The 22,947-nt window shown below is 33.1% G+C and overlaps 1 protein-coding gene and 1 pseudogene across 4 annotated transcripts in view; both read left to right on the top strand.

Annotated features, from left to right (window-relative positions):
- The window catches only part of STXBP5 (syntaxin binding protein 5), a 175,552-nt gene extending 153,109 nt beyond the window's left edge, over positions 1-22,443 (top strand). For all 4 annotated transcript variants that reach the window (XM_032407703.1, XM_032407702.1, XM_032407705.1 and 1 more), the window contains 4 exons: positions 639-804; positions 10,621-10,732; positions 17,837-18,057; positions 19,847-22,443. In XM_032407703.1, coding sequence (XP_032263594.1) covers positions 639-804; positions 10,621-10,732; positions 17,837-18,057; positions 19,847-19,888 — 541 coding nt within the window. In that variant the 3' untranslated portion in view covers positions 19,889-22,443. The remainder of the gene's footprint in view (positions 1-638; positions 805-10,620; positions 10,733-17,836; positions 18,058-19,846) is intronic.
- Positions 2,698-2,868, top strand: LOC116634822 (annotated as a pseudogene).
- Positions 22,444-22,947: the final 504 nt, after the last annotated feature.

Genomic DNA, 22,947 nt, shown 5'->3' with positions numbered 1-22,947 from the left:
CATCATGACGGTGCACTCCTTAATCCCCATCACCTGTTTAACCCACCCCCCCCCATCGCCCTCCCCTCTAGTAACCGTCACTTTGTTCTCTATAATTAAGAGTTTGTTTCTTGATTTGTGTCTCTCTCTCATTTTTTCCCTTTGCTTGTTTGTTTTGTTTCTTAAATTCCACTTATGAGTGAAATCATGGTATTTGTCTTTCTCGGACTTATTTTACTAAGCGTTATACTCTCTAGCTCCATCCATGTCATTGCAAATGGCAAGACTTCATTCTTTTTTATGGATGGATAATATTCCATTGTGTGTATACACACAAACACATATATACACATGTTTATATATATATAGATACGTACAATATATATGGAAGAAGATGTAGGTCTTCTTTGTCCATTTATCAGCGAGTGGACACTTGGGCTGCTTCCGTATCTTGGCTATTGTAAATAATAATGCTATAAATAAGCATAGGGGTGCATGTATTCTTTGAATTAGTGTTCTTGTATTCTTTGGGTAAATACCCAATAGTGTGATTGCTGGATCATAAGGTGGTTCTATTTCTAACTTTTTGAGAACCCTCCATACTGTTTTCCAAAACCTACCTTGTTTCTTATTAATGACTTTTTAATATTTTTCTCAAGTTTGCCAAGTTTAAGGCCTCTACTGGATGTCTATTACTTGCCCCTCACCAACATGCGGATAGCCAGAACATTCTGCTTCACCAACAATGGACAAGCATTATATCTTGTTTCACCTACAGAAATCCAGAGACTCACTTATAGTCAAGAGACCTGTGAAAATCTTCAGGTAAATAACAAAAATATTACTATAATTTCTTCAAAAGTGAAATATTCTCAAAAAAAAAAAAAAAAAAGTGAAATATTCTCTAAGATCCCTTACTTTTGTTCATCTCTTACACTCTCAGGAGTATACAATGAGCCTATATGGGAAAATCCAAAGCCTGACTTTCAGAGCATATGCTTTGAGACTTGTGATAAAGTAATTTCATCAGACTTTTGTTATAAGAGGGACTTATCTCCCTGATCCATATTTTTTCTACTCAGTGATGGCACAGAAATATGAAATATTACATACATTTTATACCCACTCTCCAAGTATAATAAATATCAATTATACACACAAAGAAATCATTTTTAAGGAAGTGTGTTAATGTGGAAATAGTTATATCTGCGCATTGTGTCATCCCCTCTCATATACTATGTATTCACAAGGATGTATATACATATAAGAAAAAATAAGGTTTTCTAGTTTTACTCTGAATATTTTTTGTTGATCTGTTTGCAAGAGACTACATTCTTTAAATACAAAACTGTTTCTTTCTTAATATTCAAGTGCCTTATGTGCTTGCATATACAGTTGACCCTTGAACAAGATGTGTTTGAACTGCACAAGTGCACTTATACTCAGATTTTTTTTCAACAAATACAGTACAGTACTATAACTGTATTTTTCTTCCTCATGGTTTTCTTAACATTTTCTTTCCTCTAGCTTACCTTAATGTAAGAATACAGTATGTAATAAATATAACATATAAAATATGTGCTAATCCACTCTTTATCAGTAAGGCTTCTGGTCAGCAGTACACTGTTAGTAAATTTTGGGGGGATTCAGAAGTTACACGTGGATTTTTGACTGTGCACGGCGATTGGGCCCCTAACCTTCACACTGTTCAAGGATCAACTGTATATTAGAAATGATCAGTTTAGTTTCACCTTTTAAAATAAAAGTGCTCTTATATTGAGCTAAAATATTAAAAATTAAAAATTAAAATATTAAATATATAAATATTAATTGATACTTAGAGGAAACCTTTATCTAAGGGAACTTTAAGGGAACGTTTTAATGAAAGTTTTTACAATTAGCCCTATTTTATTTGTTTGTAATGAATTTGTGGCTCATTTTGAGAAGATGAGCTGTAGAGTCAAGACTGAATTTAAGTCCCATCCTTGCTAATAATTACACAATTATGTGATCTTAGACAAGTTACTTACTGTCTCTGAGTTTCATCGTCTTTAAAAATAGGATTAAAAATAATATCCATGCCATAGGATATGGTGTGGATTAAAGAAGACAATGCATGTAAAGTGTTTAGCATAGTGCTTGGTACAGAGTATGTGATCACTGTCAGATGTTACTATTATTTCAGTAAGCTAGACTGTCCTGGAAATGTACTTCTAATGACATTATTACAAACCTTGAGAGTGAAACAGAATTACAGATCTGTTATTTTAGATATAAATTTACATTTACATTTGGGTGGAGATGTTTTTTCAAAGATTCCTAGGTTTCTGAATTAAACCTTTGCTTTTTATGGGGAAGATAAAATTTTTCTTTAGTGTTTCCTTTCACTAGTAAAATGGTACTGTATTAAGAAGTAATACAGTCAATTGAATATATTCTTTATTTTCATCTGAAATATGGTCATAATTCAATTACTCAAAATTTTAAACTTCATCACTTTTTTAGGATCAAGTCTGTTCTTTGGTCAGTGTTTTATTTTAGTAAAAAATCAATAGCAGCAGCAGTAAACTTTACCTATTTATTTTTAAAATGAAATGGTCATTTAGTAACTCAATTTACTTTAATGACTGTCTGCTATGTACCCTCATGATATAAATGAAAAGTAAACTCTAAGCAGTTTGTGATAGAATGTTTTCTTTGAACATTATTGACATTTTAAGCTTTGCGCAGTGGCAGTATCGTAGCCAATGAGGTTTATCCGAGGCGCGATTATTGCTAATTGAACATTATTGACATTTTATTTACCTCTGTATTTTCAGTGCCTAAAAATAATGCTTTGGTAAAAATATGTTTTAAGTACAGTGAACTTTATAAACACTATTCCTTGGTTTCCAGAGTGCCCTAATTGTGCATTCATTTAACTTTAACCAAAAAAATAAAGAAGATGCCTACAAACATTAATGGAGTTTCCAGCCCAGATGGAATAATAGGGACCAGATTAACCCTCCTGCCTGAAGCAGCCCCAAAAAAGCAGACATAAACATGAAACGACAGTTTTCAAGATCCTGAACATTGAGCAGTGAAGGAAAGTAATCCCTGAGAGACAGGAAACAAAGTGCTCCAGCTTTAATACCTTGATAGAGTTTCCAGAGCATGCATAGAGGGAAGGTCCTGAGGCAGAGTCTGACCAGCTTCCTGTGTTGAGGAGACAGAACCAAGAGTCTAGGAAGACCAAATAAGTTAGAGTTCTTAGAAGAGAGTATCAGAGAGAAAAGAGCTATACAGAGAGAGAACCCTGCATATCTGCAGAGGGTCTGCCAGGAGTATTCAGTAGAGTACTGTTGAGCACATGCATGTGGATACTCTCTGGCCTGGGAAAGAACCATCTGAAAGGAAGATTAGAGGGAATTGTGCCTGGTCCCAGGGCCAAGAACAGTGCCTGCTCCCAAAGCCAAGCTAAAAATATTTATAATTCATGAGTGTGTTAGTTTCCTGAAGCTGCTGTAACAAATCACCACAAACTTGGTGACCAAAAACAACATAAATTTATTCTGTCACACTTCCGGAAGTCGGAAATCTGAAGTAAGTTTCACTGAGCCAACATCAAGGCGTTGGCAGGATCATGCTTCCTCCAGGGGCCCTAGAGGAGACCTTGCCCCTTCTATCCTCTTGTACCTGCCAGCATTCCTGGACTTGTGGTTGCATTACTCCAATCTCTGCCCTCATGGTCACCTTGCCTCCTCCTCTTGTGCTATGTCAAATCTCCATCTTATAAAAACACTTGTAATTGGATTTAGGACCCATCTAGATAATCAGGATAATTTCCCGTGGCAAAATACTTAATCACATTTACACAGACACCCCCCTCCCTTTTTTTTTTTTTTAAGAAGATGTAACATTTATAGGTTTCAGGAATTAGAACCTGATATTTCATTTTTTTTAAAGATTTTATTTATTTGAGAGTGCTAGGGGGGTGGAGGGGGGAAAGGGAGAAGCAGACTCCCCACTGAGCAGGGAACCTGATGCAGGGCTCAGTTCCAGGACCCTGGGATCATGACCTGAGCCGAAGGCAGACTCTTAACCAACTGAGCCACCCACGTCCCCTAGAACCTGATATTTTAGATGGCCATTATTCAGCCTACTTCAGTGGGTAATTGGGTAGAGTACTCTGGAGGGTCTGGGCTCATTAGTTGGGGAATAATTAGCCTTACAATGAGCGCTGCTTCTGACCTGCCTAACAAATTATGAAAGTGAGACCCAGAAGGATCAAAATGTTTCCTATTATCCCAGAATGAAGCTCAAGACAACTTAGCAAGATGAGAAATACCCAGTACTCAACAAGGTAAAAATCAAAAGATCTGGCATCCAGTCAGATTGTCAGGAAAATATGACCCATAATGAGAAGAATAATTAATCTTTAAGAAACCAAACCAGAACTGACAGAAATATTATAATTAGTACAGAAGGACATCAAAACGGTTACTATAAATGTATTCCATACATTCAAAAAGTTAACTGGAGACATGGAAGATACAGAAGACCAAAATCAAACTTCTAGAGATGAAAGCCTACAGTGCTTGAGATGAAAAATATACTGGATGGGATTAACAACAGATTAGATGTTGCATAAAAAAAGATTAGGTCACTTGAAAGCATAGAAATAGAAAAAACAACTGAGTGTTTAAACTTGACAAATTCATAGCACTAAACCACCTGTATTAGAAGAGAAGTTCTTATCAAATCAGTGACCTCAGCTTCCACCGTAAGAAACTGAAAAAGAAAAGTAAGCAGAAGAAAGAAAATAATAAATATCCAAGTAGAAAACCATGAACAGAAATAGAAAACAAGGAAACAATAGAAAAACATCAGTAAAACTAAAAGTTTGATCTCTGAAACCAATAAAATTGATCTCAAGCCAGTCCGATTATGAAGAGAGAAGTTATAAATTACCAGAATCAAGAATGAGAGGAGTGGCATTACTACAGATTCGACAAATATTAAAATGGATAATAAGGAAATACTATGAACAACTTCATGCCAACAAACTCAAAAACTTAGATGAAAATGGACAAATTCCTGGAGAGAAATTACCAAACCTCACTAAAGAAAAAATAGATAACCTGAAGAGTAGTACTGTATCTAATTGAGAAGAAAATTCTAAGCCAGATGACTTCACTAGTGAATTCTATCAATGTTTTAGGAAGAAATAATACCAATTCTACACAAAACTCAAAAAATTGAAGTGGGGAAATCCTTTCCAATTCATTCTAGAAGTCACAATTAACATGATATGAAAAATAGACAAAGACATTACAAAAATTACATACAGATCAATATATGTCACTAATACAGATGTAAATATTATGAACAAAATTTTAGCAAATTGAATCCAACAGTATATCAGAGGGATAATTCTGGTCATGATTAATTATCATAGCATTTATCTCAGGAATGCAGGGTTGACTTCACGTTTGTACATCAATCACTATAATTCACCATATTATTTAACTAATAGGAAGCAGTTAACAAAACCCAACATCCATTCCTAATTTAAAAAAAGAAAAATCTCAGCAAAGAAGGAATAAAAGGGAGCTTAAAGAACATCTAGGGAAAATCTACACCTAATACTTAGTGATTGGTTACTGAATTATTTTTCCTTAAAATCAGGAGCTTTTAGAAAGGGATGTTTATTCTCAACACTTCTGTTCAGTGTTGTATTCTGTTCAGTGTTGTACTTAAGGTTCTAGCCAGTGCATTCAGGCAAGAAAAAGAAAGAAAAAGCATCTCAACTGGAAAGGAAGAAGTAAACCAGTTGTTATTATACAGATGACATGATCATCTATCTAGGAAATCTATCCAGAAAGCTACTAGAAATAATGACTGAGTTTGACAGGGATGCAGGATATGAGATCAATATTAAAAAAAAATTCTATGCGAGCAGTGGGCATTTGGAAATTGAGATTTAAAAAACACTGAGCCACCTGAGTGGCTCAGTCAGTTAAGTGTCTGTCTTCAGCTCAGGTCATGATCTCATGGTCCTGGGATCGAGCCCTGCATCTGGCTCCCTGCTTAGTGGGGAGTCTGCTTCTCCCTCTTCCTCTGCCCCTTCCCCCCACCCCCGCTTGTGCTTGCTCTCTCTCCCTCAAATAAATAAATAAAATCTTTAAAATAAATAAATATACCATTTATAATAGCAACAAAAATATGAACTACTTTGGATAAATCTGACAAAAATATGAAAGACTTCTATATTGAAAGTCACAAAAACACTGAAAGAAATTTTTAATAACCTGAATAAATTGTAATATGTACCTTGTTCATGGGTCAGAAAATTCAATATTAAAATACCAGTTCTCCCAAAATTGATCTATAGATTTGAGGAAATCTCACAAAATCTCAGTGGAAATTTTTTTGGGGAAATTTATTCTAAAATTCATATGGAAATGCATGGGACCTAGAATAGACAGAACAACTCTGAAAAAGAATAAAGTTGAAGGGCTTGTACCACCTGATTTTAAGGATTACTGTAATGCTACAGTGATCAAAAGAACATGGTATTGGCATCAAATTAGATAAATAGATCAATGGAACAGAGTATAGAGTTTAGAAATAAACCCACACGTATATGGACAACTGATTTTTGATGAAGACAATGCAATTGAGAAGGGATTGCGTTTCCAACAAATTATGCTGGGAAAATTGGATATTAAAATGCTTTGATCCATGCCTCACAGTATATACAGCAGTTGACTCAAAATGGATCGTAGACCTACATGTGAATCCTGAAACTATATAACTTTTAGGGGGAACCTAAGAGAAGATCTTTGTTAACTTGGGCTTGGCAAAGATTTCTTAGCTACAACACCAAACTCACCATCCATAAAAGAACAAATTGACAGCTTCAACAAAATTTAAAAATTATGTTCTTCAAAGATATTTAAGAAGTAAAGAGATAAGCCACAAGCTAGAAGAAAACCTTGGCAAAACATGTGTCTGTAAGGGACTTATGTCCAGAATGTAAAGGGCTCTTAAAAGTCAAAGAAGATAACGCAATAAAGGCATGGGCAAAATATTTGAACAGATATTTCACCATGAAAAGATGTTCAGCATTATTAGGCCTTACAGACTGTAAATTAAAACCACAATGAGATACCATTAAACACTTACTAGAAAGGCTAAAATTAAAAAGAATACCATGGCCAGGGCAGTTGGGTGGCTCAGTCAGTTAAGCATCCAACTCTTGATCTCAGCTCAGGTCTTGATCTCAGGGTCGTGAGATCAAGCCCGATGCTGGGCTCCATGCTCAGAGGAGTCTACTAGAGATTCTCTTCTCCCTCCCCCTCTGCTCCTCCTCCTGCTTGCACTTGCGTTCACACTCTTTCTCTCTCTTTCGGTCTCTCTCTCTGTGTCTGTCTCTCTCAATTAACTTAAGAAAAAAAAAAAATACTGTGTCAGGTTCTCACAAAGATGTAAGGGTCCAGAACTCTAATACACTGCAGGGAATGTAAAAAAATAAAAACAAAAAAACAGTACAACCACTTTGGAAAACGACTTAGCAGTTTCTTTAAAAGTTAAACATTCATAAACCAAAGATCTAGCCATTCTATTCCTAGTTTTTTTAACTCAAGAGAAAAGGAAATTGATATTCATAACTGTTTTATTTGTACTAGCCAAAAAACTGGAAACTACCCAAATGTCCATACAGATGAATGAATAATCAAATTGCAGTATATCCATAGTAGAATACAACTCATCAATAGAAAGGAATGAGCAGTTGATAACATTCAGTATCATGGATGAATCTCACAGTAATTATGCTGAGTGAAATAAGCCAAGCAAAAAAAAGTTTAGAATATTGTATGATTCCACTTATATAAAGCTATAGAAAATACAAATTAACCAAGGTTGAGAGAAAGCAGGTCAGCATTTCCTTGGTGATGGGGGTTCGAGAAGGAGCAAGAGAAGGTTTTCCAAAGAAAGCACAAGGAAGCACGAGAGATGGCTATGTTGATTATCTTCATGGTGGTGATGATTTCACAGGTATATATACATATGCTAAAATTTTATACTTTAAGTTTGTGCAGTTTGTCATAATGTCAGTTACCTCAGTAAAGCTGTTTTAAAAAGTCATGGACTCCAGAACTTTTTATTATCATTGAGAGGCAGTCAAAAGCATATGTTTATAGATTGAAATACCTAAATTTATTTCTACAGCATTATTCTAACCATATCTGGAGTGAAACCACGAACAAAATGTACAAGTTATCTTTTCAAATTGACAATTTGTTTTTATTTTTTAATTTAAATTAAAAAACAATTTTAAAGAGGTGGAACATATGAATTATTTCAGTTTAAACAATTTATAATTGCCCTAAGCACCTTAATATTATAATTTATAAACAAACTCCCAAGTACTCACTGTACAAAATTTTTGACAGTTGAACTGTTTAGCCTCTCTTAAATGTCATACATTCAATATTGAAATTTATTGCTGTGATCATCTTCTAAGATATTTATTTAAACTCAGTATTTTTATAACATAGGGTTTTCTTAATCAAAATTGTTAAAATCTGATTATTTGATCGTATTAAAAAGAGTTTAGTGATAAAGCACATACATTCATCCATTCATGAAATCAGTCTTAAATTTTACCCCATAAGCTTATTAACTCACATGATAAATGAGATCTAAGAGTCCAACATCAGACAAGTATATTTGTTTTTGTATATTCATATTTTGGGGTAGTTTAAAAGTTCCAGGTACTATTTCAGACATAGAGTTTACTATTATTAGATGTAAAAAGATATCATAGAAAATACAAATCTATTTTAGATTTATTAGTCATTAAAATTAATCATTGTAAATAGTAAATTTAATCATAGGTAAAATCCTTATTTAAATACAAGCAAAAAAATTTGTAGATGCTATTTAATGTTGTTGTAATATATGCTTTTTTTAATATCACTTTTTCTCCCCAAATTTTAATACTGAGATTGCAGATTCTTAGAAACCAGTTCTCTGAGAAACTTACTTGCCTAAAGTGCCTTTGGGGGTAAAAAGGCAGAGATGAGAATCAAACCCAAGTCCATGTGATTCCAAAGTTCATACTCTGGACCAGTCATTCCTACACTATAAATGACTCTTCATTTATAAATGTAATCTGGTTGTTTTATATTTCTTACTTTGCATTTGTAAAATTGTAAGCTCATTAAACACCAAATAAGAGCTGTAATTCTAAAATAAATTTTAAAATCATATCTTTATACCATCACTTGTTATATGTCATGTTACTCTTTTGATTTAGCATAAAAGACACTCAAATGGTAGCTGTTTGCCATGTTTGTTGTATCAATTTAAAAGATAGTTTAAATTGGAATCTATTGTAGTACAATATAAAAATGATTGGGAATATGCCTAAAATCATCTTTGTTATATAGTGTAATATAAATTTGAATTAAGTAATAGTTATCAGTATATTCTTTAGTGAGCTTTAACAAGTTTGATTTATTGACTTCAGGAAATTTTTCATTCCAGTTTTATTCCACTTTGTAGAATTTCAGAGGAAAGAAAATTAAAATGTGTAAGCTTCAATCCACTTCAACATTATAAATGAAACTCTTGTTAATATTGTGTTAACAATTATCTATTCCCATTTGTAATCTGGTTGGAGAAACAACATTAATATGAATATACTTAAAAGTAAAATCTTTGGACATCCTTTATTAACTTTCTTAGCCCAGCCCTAAGGAAGAAACTCTAAAAAATACATGCTTCATCTTCAACTATAATAATGTAAAACCAGATAACAGCAGAACTCCTACCCAGAACCAATAATGTACTTGTCTTTTGTATCATAGCTACTACTCTTAAGTGGGCAGAAATGCAATCCCAAAGCCTCACTGTACTTTTATTTTGATTCCAAAGCTTCCCAGAGCTGCCTTATAAATAATGTTGCTACCATTCTTCTCTTATAGAAATTCCTTCTCTCTCTCTATGTATTATTTACAAAGTCAATAACATATCAGCAACCTTTCTTGTCTCCTGAGTTAGTTTTACCGTTTCTGTGCTCTGAAGAATAGTAATTTCAGACAATACAGAAAGAAGCCTTTCCATCTCCCTGCCACATTTCTGGAATTCCAGCTGTATGTTGGCATAATTCTCTTCCTAAGCTATGTTTATGAAAAAAGAAGTTGATGTGTCTTTCTAGATTACTAATTTTCTGACTCAGCTGAAAGTGATAATTCCAAAACTGTGTCATCATCATTACACTAAACTTTTCAACTTACTAATAGCTTTTCTTCTTTCTAATGTAGGTATCAATTTTTGATGTTAAGAATTATGGGAAAATTTTGTCTTAATGATTGGAATCTTCTTAAGTTAAGTGAGAATATCATCTTTGCTTGAAATGTAAGGAAAATAATCTAGCCAAAGTAGCAAGCAGCAAGTTAGTCAATTTAGTCTTAACTGTTCGACTAAGTCAGTAGGTACTGGATCTAGTCACTTGAAATATGCTCATTAATTGTTTGTGAATCTCAACAGGTAATGTTATAAGCTTAAGTTAGAGTTTACAGTGATGGTTTTGTGAATTATAGTTTAGTTTCCCTGTAACTTTACCAATTACAATTTGTTTTGATTTTAAAGGAGATGTTGGGTGAACTCTTCACTCCTGTAGAAACACCTGAAGCACCAAACAGGGGATTCTTTAAAGGCTTATTTGGAGGTGGTGCGCAATCTCTTGATAGAGAAGAACTGTGTAAGTTGATTTCTTTAATTTGGGTATTGTATCTATAAAACTGAAACATGCAAGCCATTTAAATTCTTCCTACATGTATAAATTATGTTCACCTTTTTCCTCTTTGTCACATTAATATATCCATGTTTTTAGCAAAAATACATAAAATTGTGTCATTCTAACCCAAATCAAGGGAGTATTTTACTCAAGGAACCAAGATCAGAATAGCTTCAGGTGGTTAAAAAAGGAGTATTCACAACTTTAAATGAATAGTTTAGAAAGTATTTTATTTTCATTAAATGTGATCCTTATTATTCTTTCAATTCCATGATTCACCTTAATTGATGACCTTAACTTTGAAAAAGTTTTTAACCTAAACATTTATTTTACAAAATCTCCAAAACTATTATCATTGCACCAGAAGGTTATTTAAAATAGCAAAATCTGGTTTATTTACTACCTTCCACATAATTGGCACAGAGTAGAAATTGGTCCTTGAAGGAGCTAATGAGTCAATGATTGTTTGACCTTTCTTTCAAATAGCTGTTATCTGTCCTTAATTTTTTTTCCTTTTATTCTCTTTCTGTTTTGCTAAAATATTACAGAATTTTCCTTTTGTGTTTATTTGGCTAATTAGAAAAACTGTAAGATTAAATATCAGTAAGTAGCAGTGCAATGTAATTTTCAAAACTTACCCAGATTATTGATCAATCATCTTGCTACTAAGGATCAGTCAGTTTTAATTCATTTTTTAAAATGAAGACTGTTGTTTAAGTTATGGGGGACTGATAATTTGGAATAATATTCTCACCAAGAATAATTGATAAAGTTACACAAAATTAAAAATGTTTATTTTAATTCTTAAAAACATCAAAGAGCTAACAGTATAGTAAGAACATGGGGAAGGATGGGAACCCAAAGTGCTGAGTCTGGCAAACTGAGGCCAGTTTCACCCTGGAGTACTTTGCTAATCTGAAGCAGGAGGCTGATATACTAAACTGTGTTCATACTAGCAAGGTGGGCTCCTAGAACGGGCAAGGGTAGGGATCTTGTTAAACAACTTCTCCTTTTTGCAAGGACCCCAAAGGCCAAGCTTAGGAGTAAAGGTGAACTGGAAATAAATCAGCCCTCACACACACAGACTGAGCTCAGCTTTAAATTATCTGAGTGTCCCAGAAAACTTTCAACCTTAGTTAAGTACTTTTACAGACTGTTTTAAGTCCCTAGCACCTGGCAGAAGCAAATGAAAATGTTCCCTAAAGGAAGATAACATATTCCAAGTCTTCAAATTATTTGTAGAAATAATTTTTCAAATATGTCATCCAAGTTAACCAGGAAAATTAGTAATCAACACCATGAACAATGAAACAGAAAAGGCAGAAGCAGAATTACAGGTACTTCAGATATTAGAATTATCAGACATAAACTATAAAATAGTCATGTATATTATAAGTTCACATTCACCATGCCTAAACATTTTGTCAGATAACTGAAACCTATAGAAATCAGTACAAATGTGTAAAATCTAAAATTAATTTCTAGAACTGAAAGATTCAAAAACAAAAAACTGAGTGGATAAATTTAACCACAAATTAGACACAACTGAAGAGAAAATTATATAGCTTGAAGACCATCAAAATAGACCATCTAGAATGTAGTACAGAGAAACAAAAAAGATGTAAAATACAAGGAAAATAAAAGAAATAGAAGTTGCAGTGAGAAGATCTAACATATGCTGGACTTCTAAAGAAATAGCAAAGCATGTAAAGAAGAATCAATATGTAAACATATATGGCTGGAAATTTTTCAGAATTGATAGAAGATACCAATTCACACATTCAAGAAGCCTAATGAATTCCAAGAATTTTTTTTTTTTTTTAATTCACAGCTAGAGGGGTGCCTAGGTGGCTTAGTCGGTTAAGCATCTGACTTTTGGTTTTGGCTCAGGTCATGATCTCAGAGTCATGGAATTGAGCCCCCCTTCGGGCTCAGTGTGGAGTTTGCTTGACATTCTCTCTCTCTCTCTCCCTCTGCCTCCCCCCCCCAACTCACACACTCTCTCTCTCTAAAATAAATAAATCTCTAAAAAAAAATTCACAGCTAAATATGTTACATGAAAATAGAGGATATCAAAGACAAAGAGAAAATCTTCAAGGTGACTAGAGGAAGCTTAACAAGCTGTAGACTGACTTCTCAACAGCCAAAGGTAGAAAATATCCTTCAGGAATGAGACATTTTTAGACAAATGAACAAATGAATAAGACTTGCCACCACACTAAAGGGAACTCTAAATATTCCTTCCTGGAATGTCAGAGATGTGGGAAACAGTGTTTTAGAAAGAAGGTAGCAAGTGCATGCATAAATATCCTCTGTACAGACTGCAAAGCGAAGTCTTGTGGTATGTACATGCACATACAAGTGAACAGTGTGTGACCCAAAATCACATAAAATCAAGGGAGTCACAAAGGGTAATGGATTTAAGGTGATCTGAGATCATGCAATTTTTGAGAGACTTTTTAAAAAATATCTAGTAGCATTAATAAGTTAAGGATGCATGTTAAAATTTCTAAGGTGACTTCTACAACCTAGTATATAACTTCCAGGTGAATAGCAGGAAAATCACAATCCTTCCAAAATAAGGCAAGAAAGGAAAAGAGAAAGAACACAAAACAGGCACATAAAGGACTGTAGACTTAAATAACCATAGTAATTATGTCCCATTTAAAAGGCAAAGGTTATCCAACTGAATTTAAGAAGAAAGAATGTACATTGTTTACAGAAGACATATTTAAAACAGAAATATTAAAATTTTAAAAGATAGAAAAACAGGAACACAAATGAAGAATCAGCTGGTTCAGCTATATTAATATCAAAATGTAAACATTAAGGCATTATTGAATGCACCTTATATTTTCACTTCAAAATATATAAAAAACAAATATTGACTAATTGCTAGAAGAGACCATTTCCCAATCATAGCAGGGGAACTGCAAATATGCCCATTGATTGAGATATAAAAGCAGGCAATAAGTCTTATAGTTAAGGATATAGAAGACATGAACAACACAATGAACTTAAACCTAATAAACAGATATACAACATTGCAGGATACATTCTTTTCAAACACACACAGGATGTTCATAAAATATATTTGTATAGAAATTACAGATGTATACCAAATTATTTTGGGATAAAATATTATGTCTATAATGAATTTTGAATATTATATTTAAAAATTTTACATGTAAACACTCACATAGCAAAAAATGTTATCTATTACCAAAATTAGATAATGAGTGTATGGATATTTATGATACAGTTCTTTTACCTTCCTGTATGTTTGAAACTTGCATTTTAAAAAGTTGGGGTTTAAGTTGACCATATGTTAAATGATTTTTTAAAAAATCAAATTTCAAAGGATTAAAATCAATTAAGGGTTTGTGATCTAATCACAATGCAGTTATACTTGTAATTAATAACAAAGTTAATTTTAAACCCCCATGTTTGAAAATTAAGAAATAAACTTTTGAATAACCCATGGGTCAAAGAATTCATAACCATTGGTATGCATCTAAAGTAATAGTGGTATTTATAGCCTTAAATATATATACAATATTATTAGGGAAAAAAAACCCAAAACATGAAAATGAGTGAACCGAGCAGCCATCTCAAGAAGGTAGAAAACACAGCAAAATAAACCAAAGAAAATAGAAGATAATAAGATAGTAATGACTTAGTAAACAAATTCAAAATAGAAAAAAAATCAACAAAGCCAAAAGTTGATTCTTTAAAAATCTAATAAAATTGATAAATCTCTGGTGAAACTAAGCGAAAAAAAAAAAAAAGGAAGACACAAGTAAACACTATCAGGAATGAAGAAAGATAAGAGAATGTAATTGCCCTAGTTAAAGCATCAAAGCCAGCAACTTTGTTGAATCTATTTTTCTGAAGCCATATCTTTCTCTGCCCATAGCTGGAAAGAGCTCTTTGCTTGTGTGATTACATTGGGTTTACCTGGATAATCTATCTCCAGCTCCTTAACTTAATCACATCTGCAGAAAAGTTTCTTTTCCTGTGTAAGCTAATATAATCACAAGTTCCAGGAATTAGAGTAAGGTCATCTTTTAGAGGAGTGGGGGACATTATTCTGTCTACCAACACTCATATCAAAACAAACAAAAGAAGTCAAATACTTAGAAATAAATTTTAACAGAAGATGTTTAGGACTTTATGGGGAAAACAGATAATTATATAACTTTGTTGACAGAAGTTAAAGACCCAAATAAAAGAAATATACCATATTCATGCAGTAGAAGATTCAGTAAAAGGCATCAATTCTCCCAAAACTGATTTATGCATACACAGATATACACTTAATGAAGTCCTTATCAAAATTACCTTCCCCCCAAAATTTTATAACTGATACTAACCTTTAGATGGAAATTCAAAGGGTCTTACCTCTTCTATTTAGCCTTATATTAGAAATTTTAACTAGGACAGTTAGGCAAGAAAAGGAACTAAACGTCATGCAGATTGGAATGGAAGAAGTAAAAGTCTATGTTTGCAGATGACATAATCTTGCAAATAGAGAATCTTAAGCCGCACCCAAAAAAAAAAAATTACAGCTAACAAACAAGTTCAGCAAGATTGCAAGATATAAGATCAATATAAATAATCAATTTTATTTCTTCTATGTACTAGCAATGAACAAAACGAATATTAAGTTAAGAAAATTCCATTTATAATAGCATCAAAAAGACAAAATAACTTGGGAATAATTTAACAAAAGTGTAAAATGCACTAAAAACTTCAAAACATCATTTAAAGATATTAAGTCATAGATAAATGCATTGACATCCTATGTTCATGGATGGGAAAATTTAATATTGGGCAGAAGGCCATGCTCCCCAAGTTGATCTGTGCATTCAACACAATTCCTGTCAAAATCCCAGCTATTTTTTTGAAGAAAGAAACAAACTGCTCCCTAACAAACATTTATATGGAAATGAAAAGGATCCAAAATAGCCACACATACACAAAAATTTTTTTAAAGAAGAAAAATGATGGAGAACTCACATCTTTCAATTTCTGAAGTTACTACAAAACTATAATTATCAAGATAGTGCAGTTCGGGCATAAGGAGAGATGCACAAACCAATGGAATAGAACTGAGAATCCAGAAATAAGTCCATACATGTATGGGTAATTGATTTTCTGCAAGGATGCCAAGAAAATTCAAAGGTAAAAGAATGGTCTTTTCAACAGATGGTGTTGGGACAACTGGATATCCACATGCAAAAGAATGAAGTTGTATCCTGCCCTCCCACCATTCACAAAAATTAACTCAAAATGGATCAAAGACCTTAATGTAAGAGCTAAAACTATAAAAGTCATAGAAGAAAATGTATATATAAACCTCTGTGACCCTAGATTAGGCAGTGGTTTCTTAGGTATGACACCTAAATCACAAGCAACCAAAGGAAAAAATAGATAAATTGGATTTCATTAAAATTAAAAATCAAAGAACACTATCAAGAAAGTGAAAAGACAAACTGCAGATTGTGATAAAATATTATAAATCATATACCTGATATATCTGAAATCTGATAAAAGTCCAGTATTCAAAATATATGAAGAATTCTTACAACTTAACAATAAAAAGACAAATAGCCCAGTTTTTAAATGGGCAAAGGGTTTGAATAGATATTTCTCCAGACAAAATATACAAATGGCCAATAAACACATGAAAAGATATACAACATCATTTCTCATTAGGGATGCACAAATCAAATATGTTTGCAAGAATGTGGAGAAGTTGAAACTTGTACCTTGCTGGTAGAAATGTAAAAATGGCGTAACCTCTTTGGAAAACTGGCAGTTCCTCAAAAAATTAAACATAAAGTCATCATGTGACTCAACAGTTCCACTCCCAGGTATATACCCAAGAGAATTGAAAACCCATATTCACAGAAAAACTTGTACAAATGTTCATAGCAGCATTATTCATAATAGCCAGAAAGTAGAAACAACTCTAACGTCCATCAACTGATGAACTGATAAACAAAATGTCATATCTCCATACAATGGAATATTATTCAGTCATCAGGAAGAGTGAGGTGCTGATGCATGCTACAGCATGGTTGAACCTTGGCAACATTAAGTGAAAGAAGCCAGACACAAAGGTCACATATTGTCTGAATCCATTTATATGAAATGTTCAGAATAGGAAAATTTATAAAGACAGTAGATTATTGATTGACAAGGACTGAGAAGGAAGGGAATGGGAAGTGACTGCTAATAATTAGCATGGGGGTTTTGTTTCTGTTTTTGTTTTTGAAGAAAATGCTCAGGAATTAGATAGTGATGATAGTTGCACAACCTTCTGAATAAACTAAAAGTTACTAAAGTGTTCAGGGGCAAATTTATGGTATGTGAATTATATTTCTAATGAAAGAAATGTAGGCTGAGGAAGGAGGGAAAATCTGACCTCATTCTTTAACAGAATTTAAGACTTTTGCAGTAATCTAGATATTAGGTAATCAAGGTCTGGATTATATAAGGAAAGGAAGCAGTGAATTCCTGAGATCTTTTGAAGGAAAAGTTTGTTCTATTTGTAAGTGACAAGATAAATGGAAAGAAAGGGATGTCGCATATCTACAACTTATGGAGACTGAAATAGAATAATGAATAAATTCTTCATTTTTCTTCTAAGCTTAGGCATAGTATTTAAAGTATGAGAAAGCATGGAATAAATAAACTAAATCAAATCTGTATGTTTAAATTATCTTTAATTTTTTGCAGAACTAATAGCAGTTTCTACTGTTATGTAAACTGGTGTCAGTATGCCCGTTATTCATTGCAACAAATAATTACTAGTCCCCTTTTTACACAAATTTTGTTACATAAACTAATATAGAGTAGAAAATTAATATACATTCTGTCTTTGCATGTTTCAAAAACTATCTAAAATTATTAAAATGATATAAAAACAATTACGGAGTGAAATATATAAATATTTCAACTACATTGTTACTCCACCTAAAAATTGTGTTTTAATATTATATAGTAGGATTTTTATATTAAATTTTCATTTGAGTTACTCTTTCATTTATCAAATTCATTCAGTTGGAGAATCGTCCTCAGGAAAGGCCTCAAGGAGTCTTGCACAGCATATCCCTGGTCCTGGAGGCATTGAAGGCGTGAAAGGAGCAGCATCTGGAGTTGTTGGTGAATTAGCACGAGCCAGGTTGGCGCTAGATGAAAGAGGGCAGAAGCTTGGTGATCTGGAAGAAAGAACTGCAGCTATGTTGTCCAGTGCAGATTCATTTTCTAAACATGCTCATGAGGTATATCAATCAAACAAATATTTAAACAAAATAACCTAGGTTAAAGCAAGTATGAAAATTGTTGAGTTTCTTTTTTTTAATAGCTATTGTATTTCTACGCAAGAACTTTCATTTATCCTCTGTACAATTGCAAATTCCTGATTTTTGCCACCAGAGGGAGCCATTATAAGAATATGTTTCAGTAGCCTTTGGTTTCTTACTGAAGTTTATAAATTATGAAGGAACCTGCTCACATTCAGGCTTCTCGTAAACAAAGCCAATGATTTTGCAGCTGTTTTTAGGGAATGCAGAGGACTCAGATTTTACTACTAACTTCTAAAAAAAGGAAATAATTTGCCTCTCTTGATTCTTTAGGTTGATCTAAATAACTAAAATTGGCAAACATTTTTATTCAAATAGACAGTACTAAATCTATCTGTAGACCAGTTCATACAGAGGAGGAATGAGATGCATTTTTGCAACGAATTCGTCTTGATGAATTCAAAAGTCATGGTGGACCTTAGAAACGGATACTGTAAAAAAGGGATCCCTAGCTGGCCTTACAAGTATGCTTTGTTGACCAGCATTGTAACACTTTAAAAAACTGACCTTAAAGGCCCTTAGGTAGAATATATATCTTCATTTTGCCACGTAGGTCTGTCACTCCATGATGTTTTACACTGGGCTACTTCACACACTTAGTTCCTAGCCTAACCCTTGAGGACATTTTTAGTTTGTTATCTGAAGAAACCATATTAAGGTTATTTTTGTATTTGAGTACCCAATCTATCATTAATAGCTCTTTAAATTTTTCAATCAAAAGCCATCTTTTCCTTGCTCAAGAATAATGAAAGAGGTCACTTGACCTGGGAGAGATTTGTCCAGGGCTTCAAAGAGATTTGGAGATCCCTTGTGAGTCCTTGTACTAGGCTAACACACACCCAAGATATAGGCTAGTTACCTTGGTCAAGAATTTTGTTGGCCTAACCCTTCATCTGACTGTGATCTCTAATGCATCTAACATTTCAGCCAATTTCAAAATATATTCACACTCTAAGTATTTAGCAAAGAGCTCAGACTCAAACTGATAGCTTTTCCCTTTGTAGTGAAATATATAAATATTATATATCCTTTTTCATCTACCAAATGATATTTGTGAGCCATATTTGAGAGTCTGTGGAGATAATATATTGAGGTGGTTAAGCTCATGGGTTCTTAAATCAGACAGTGTGGGCTCTAATCCCAGGTTCGCCATTGTGTTACCTTGGGTAACCCGTATAAGCCTTATTTGCTTCATTTATAAGATGAGGAGAATAATAATCTCTAACCATAGAGCTGTGAGGGTCGACCAAATGAATTCATGTAGGGAGGGTGTGCCATGCAGCGCCTGTCTCAGAGTAACTGCTCAGTAAGTTTTGGATGGCAGCAAGAGTACTGTTTTCAACCGTTCATTCACCAGGTTCTTTAACCATTATTTTTAGTTCAAATCAGAGAACTGAAAATTACCTTATTTCTAAGGTATTAGCTTAGGTCACCAAAGAATATACTGAGCCAAAGTTTAATTATGTCACATTTCTAAAAATAAGAGGACCTTCTAGGCTGTAGTTCTTAATAGTTATGGTCTTTTCTCTAAATGGAACAGTTCTTACTTATTGCTTTCAATATAAATTGATTTGAAGTAAGCAATATAGTAACACTATAGAACGTTTCAGGATGATATAATGTTTTGGAAAAATACAGAAATCGATTATAACATAAATATTGTTGTTCTGGCACTTTTAAAACATTTTTTGTGTTTTCTCCCCTTTAGATGATGTTGAAATACAAAGATAAGAAATGGTACCAGTTCTGACAACCAGAAATCCAACTAAGTCCAACTTCAGCTGGAAGGAAAAAGAATTTTCCTTTTTTATTTCATTGATTTCAGTTTAGGAAAGTTAACATTAAAGGGATGTTCATCACTGGATACCGTTCTTTCCTAGCACAATCATGCACTGTTTTACCTCAGTCATGTGGCTTTAACTGAGGAGTGTCCACACGCACTCAAAGTGGAGTAGGTGGTATGTACCGGCTAGGAGTGAACAGTGTGGGAACTAAGCAGGTCACATGTTACAGATGAAGAAACAAAGGGGGATGTTGAGGAGACCTGGCAGGGACTATTCCTGGGTCATTCCTGTATTAAACTTTCATAGGCCAAAAGATTGTATGCTATTGTATCTGCCATCAGTGTTTGACCTCTTTGAGGGAGAGGCAATAAGTCAGAAGTCCTGAAGCTGAAATAGTTATGTTTGTGTCATTGACTGAATTATAAACAGCTGTCTTGGACTTTCCCTCCCTTAAACTGAACGGTCATCAGTGTCATTAGTGAAAAAGAAACAAACTGTTTGTTCCATATCTGTAGACAGATAAGCTGAATGGTGGGCTTTAAATAATAAAAACATACACATCATTGACTTGTGTATGGGCTACTCTTGGATTCTTGTTATTGTATACTTGTGTTTAGTCCATATTTTGTCAAAAGCAAAACAAGGCGATACATCACTTTTCATTGAAAAGAAAAGTGTAGAGCATGACTGAACTGCTCATCATTCTGGGAGTTTCCATGTAGTGGCTATACAGTGTGGAAAGTGAGAAAAACCTCCATTGTGGTGAGGAGAATACTTCAATGTCCCTTGTCCTTGTTCTCATTAATTCAGCTAAAGGTGGATTTGACCAAAATAGTTACTGGTTAAATTTGTAGAAATGTTGAAATTGGCTAAGTTTTTAATTTTGCTTGAATTTTTATAAAATGTTTAACCAAATGTACCTTTGCATTATTTAATTAAAATTGCTAAAAAAAATGTTTCATTATTTCAGTAAAACGCTCAGCTCCCTTTTTAAAATGCCCTTTATTTGCTAACAGTTCCAGTACACTCAGGTGATGAGCCAATTAAATCTTAGTGCACATGCTGTCGCATGGAAAATTAACAAGCATCTGTTGTCAATAATTATCTATATAAGAGTCTAGTCTGATGACCTACAAAATATTTTCTGTAGAAATATACTATAAATCTGTACATGTCCTTTCAAGGTTTTAAAAAGCCAAAAGGAAAGGAAAATATGTGCATTTTGGTAACTAAATTATTTCTGTATTGGAGTATAATGCAAACGAGACCATCAGTGGACAATAAATGATTGGTTCCTAGAATAGCATTGCAGACAGGGAAGAGGTAACTTGGTAGACCTGGAAGTAAGTGATCTCGTAATACAGGCTCATCTGAGATGATTATTGGTGGTTCTTAAAGCAACAAAGGAAGAGCAAAATAGAAGCATTACACTTACTATTAATGAAATTTAAATATTTTCTTCTATAAAAAATTAAATAATTTTTTTTCATTAAGAGATAATCAGAGCACAAATTGATAGAAACTTGATGGTTGTTTTTTCTATTCCATATGATCATTAAAGGTATATATAGAACACCTTAATTTCATACAGTCTGTTATGCATCTTTTCCTCTTTATTCTTTTCACTAATAAAGCTTTTATGTTTACATTTTATAATGTGCACTATGGGATACAAAAGTTTACATTAAAATTTACTTTGAATGTCATCAGGGAGGGACTAAATATATGTGATAGAGATAATTGATTGAGCCAAAATAAATATTTTAAAAGTAATCATTTTCAGAAGGTTTTGAATTTGTAGAAAATACCTATGGATAACATGTTTCTGTTTAGTTAATGTCAGCTATATGATGAACAGTCAGCAGTTTACAGATGGCTTAATTTGTATCCTGTGTTACCTAATAAACCCGTTGTTCCAAGATCTGTCACAGGAAGTATTAGGCCCTTTTTTAAGGTACAGTTTTGAGAATGTCATCAATAAAATCAACAGTTATGGATTTGAGGTTGAGAAGCATTAAGTAAAATAATATACTGGTTGATTCCCCATTATGTGGAAGGGCATATTAACTCCAGTTATTTAATTTGCTGTGTTCCTTTGTGTTAATTGTACATCAACTTTATTTCTATGGTCATTTTTCCTGTTGTATATAAAATGAACTAATCTTGTAATTATTTTCAAATAGAGAGGTAGATACATTTATCTGAGATGGATTTTATAAGAAAATGTTAAATCAATATTTTGAGTTATTTTGTTTTTAAATTAATCTACAGATTATGCACAGCAAACCTAGAAACTCACTTAGAACTAGAAAGCTTGAACTATTTTTGAGAATAGAAAATAGCTTCTCTGAGTTATACTTGATTCAGTCTGTAGATAAGAGACAGTCTGCAGTAATAACTAACCCAGGGAATTTATTGTAATTTGAGAGATAACATCTCTATTTTTTTCTTTTTACGTGCAAAAAGTAACAGTCACCAGCAAGCCAGGATTTCAGGAAAACAAACCAAAAAAAAAAAAAAAGTCAAAAATAGAAAATATTAGAAAAATGAAAGATTTGTGTGTGCTTCCTTCATATCCTCATTTGAGGACATTATTCTTTGTTGCATTTGTCCTTCGCTCTAAAATCATTGAAGTATTCATTAATTAGCAGCTTATCAATAGGAAGTTGTTTCCCTATATGTACCACATAGCCACTTCACTCTTCAAACTAAAATTCATATATATTTCCTTAGAAAGTTATTTGAAATCTTAATACTCTGACAAATTCTATATATTACATCCATTTGAACTTTTGCATCATCTTAATCCCCTGGGTTTGCATTTCAGTTGTACAAAGTGTTTCCAAAAATGGTTATAGATATCACTGAGCTGTGATTGACTTAATTTGCTTTTCTTTATGGATGTGAAAAAAATGCTGCTACTTGTCTATGTTATGTGTAGTATATTACAATTTAAGTACAGTTCTTTATAGTAAAGAAAGAAGCATTTCTTTTGCTTAGACCTTCTTAATTGTAGGTTTCTCTG

The sequence above is a fragment of the Phoca vitulina genome, unplaced genomic scaffold, assembly GCF_004348235.1.
Source record: "Phoca vitulina isolate PV1807 unplaced genomic scaffold, GSC_HSeal_1.0 scaffold9, whole genome shotgun sequence".
In the NCBI taxonomy this organism is placed as follows: Eukaryota; Metazoa; Chordata; class Mammalia; order Carnivora; family Phocidae; genus Phoca; species Phoca vitulina.
The sequence above is the reverse complement of the archived record's forward strand: the minus strand, read 5'-3'. Positions and strand labels throughout refer to the sequence as shown.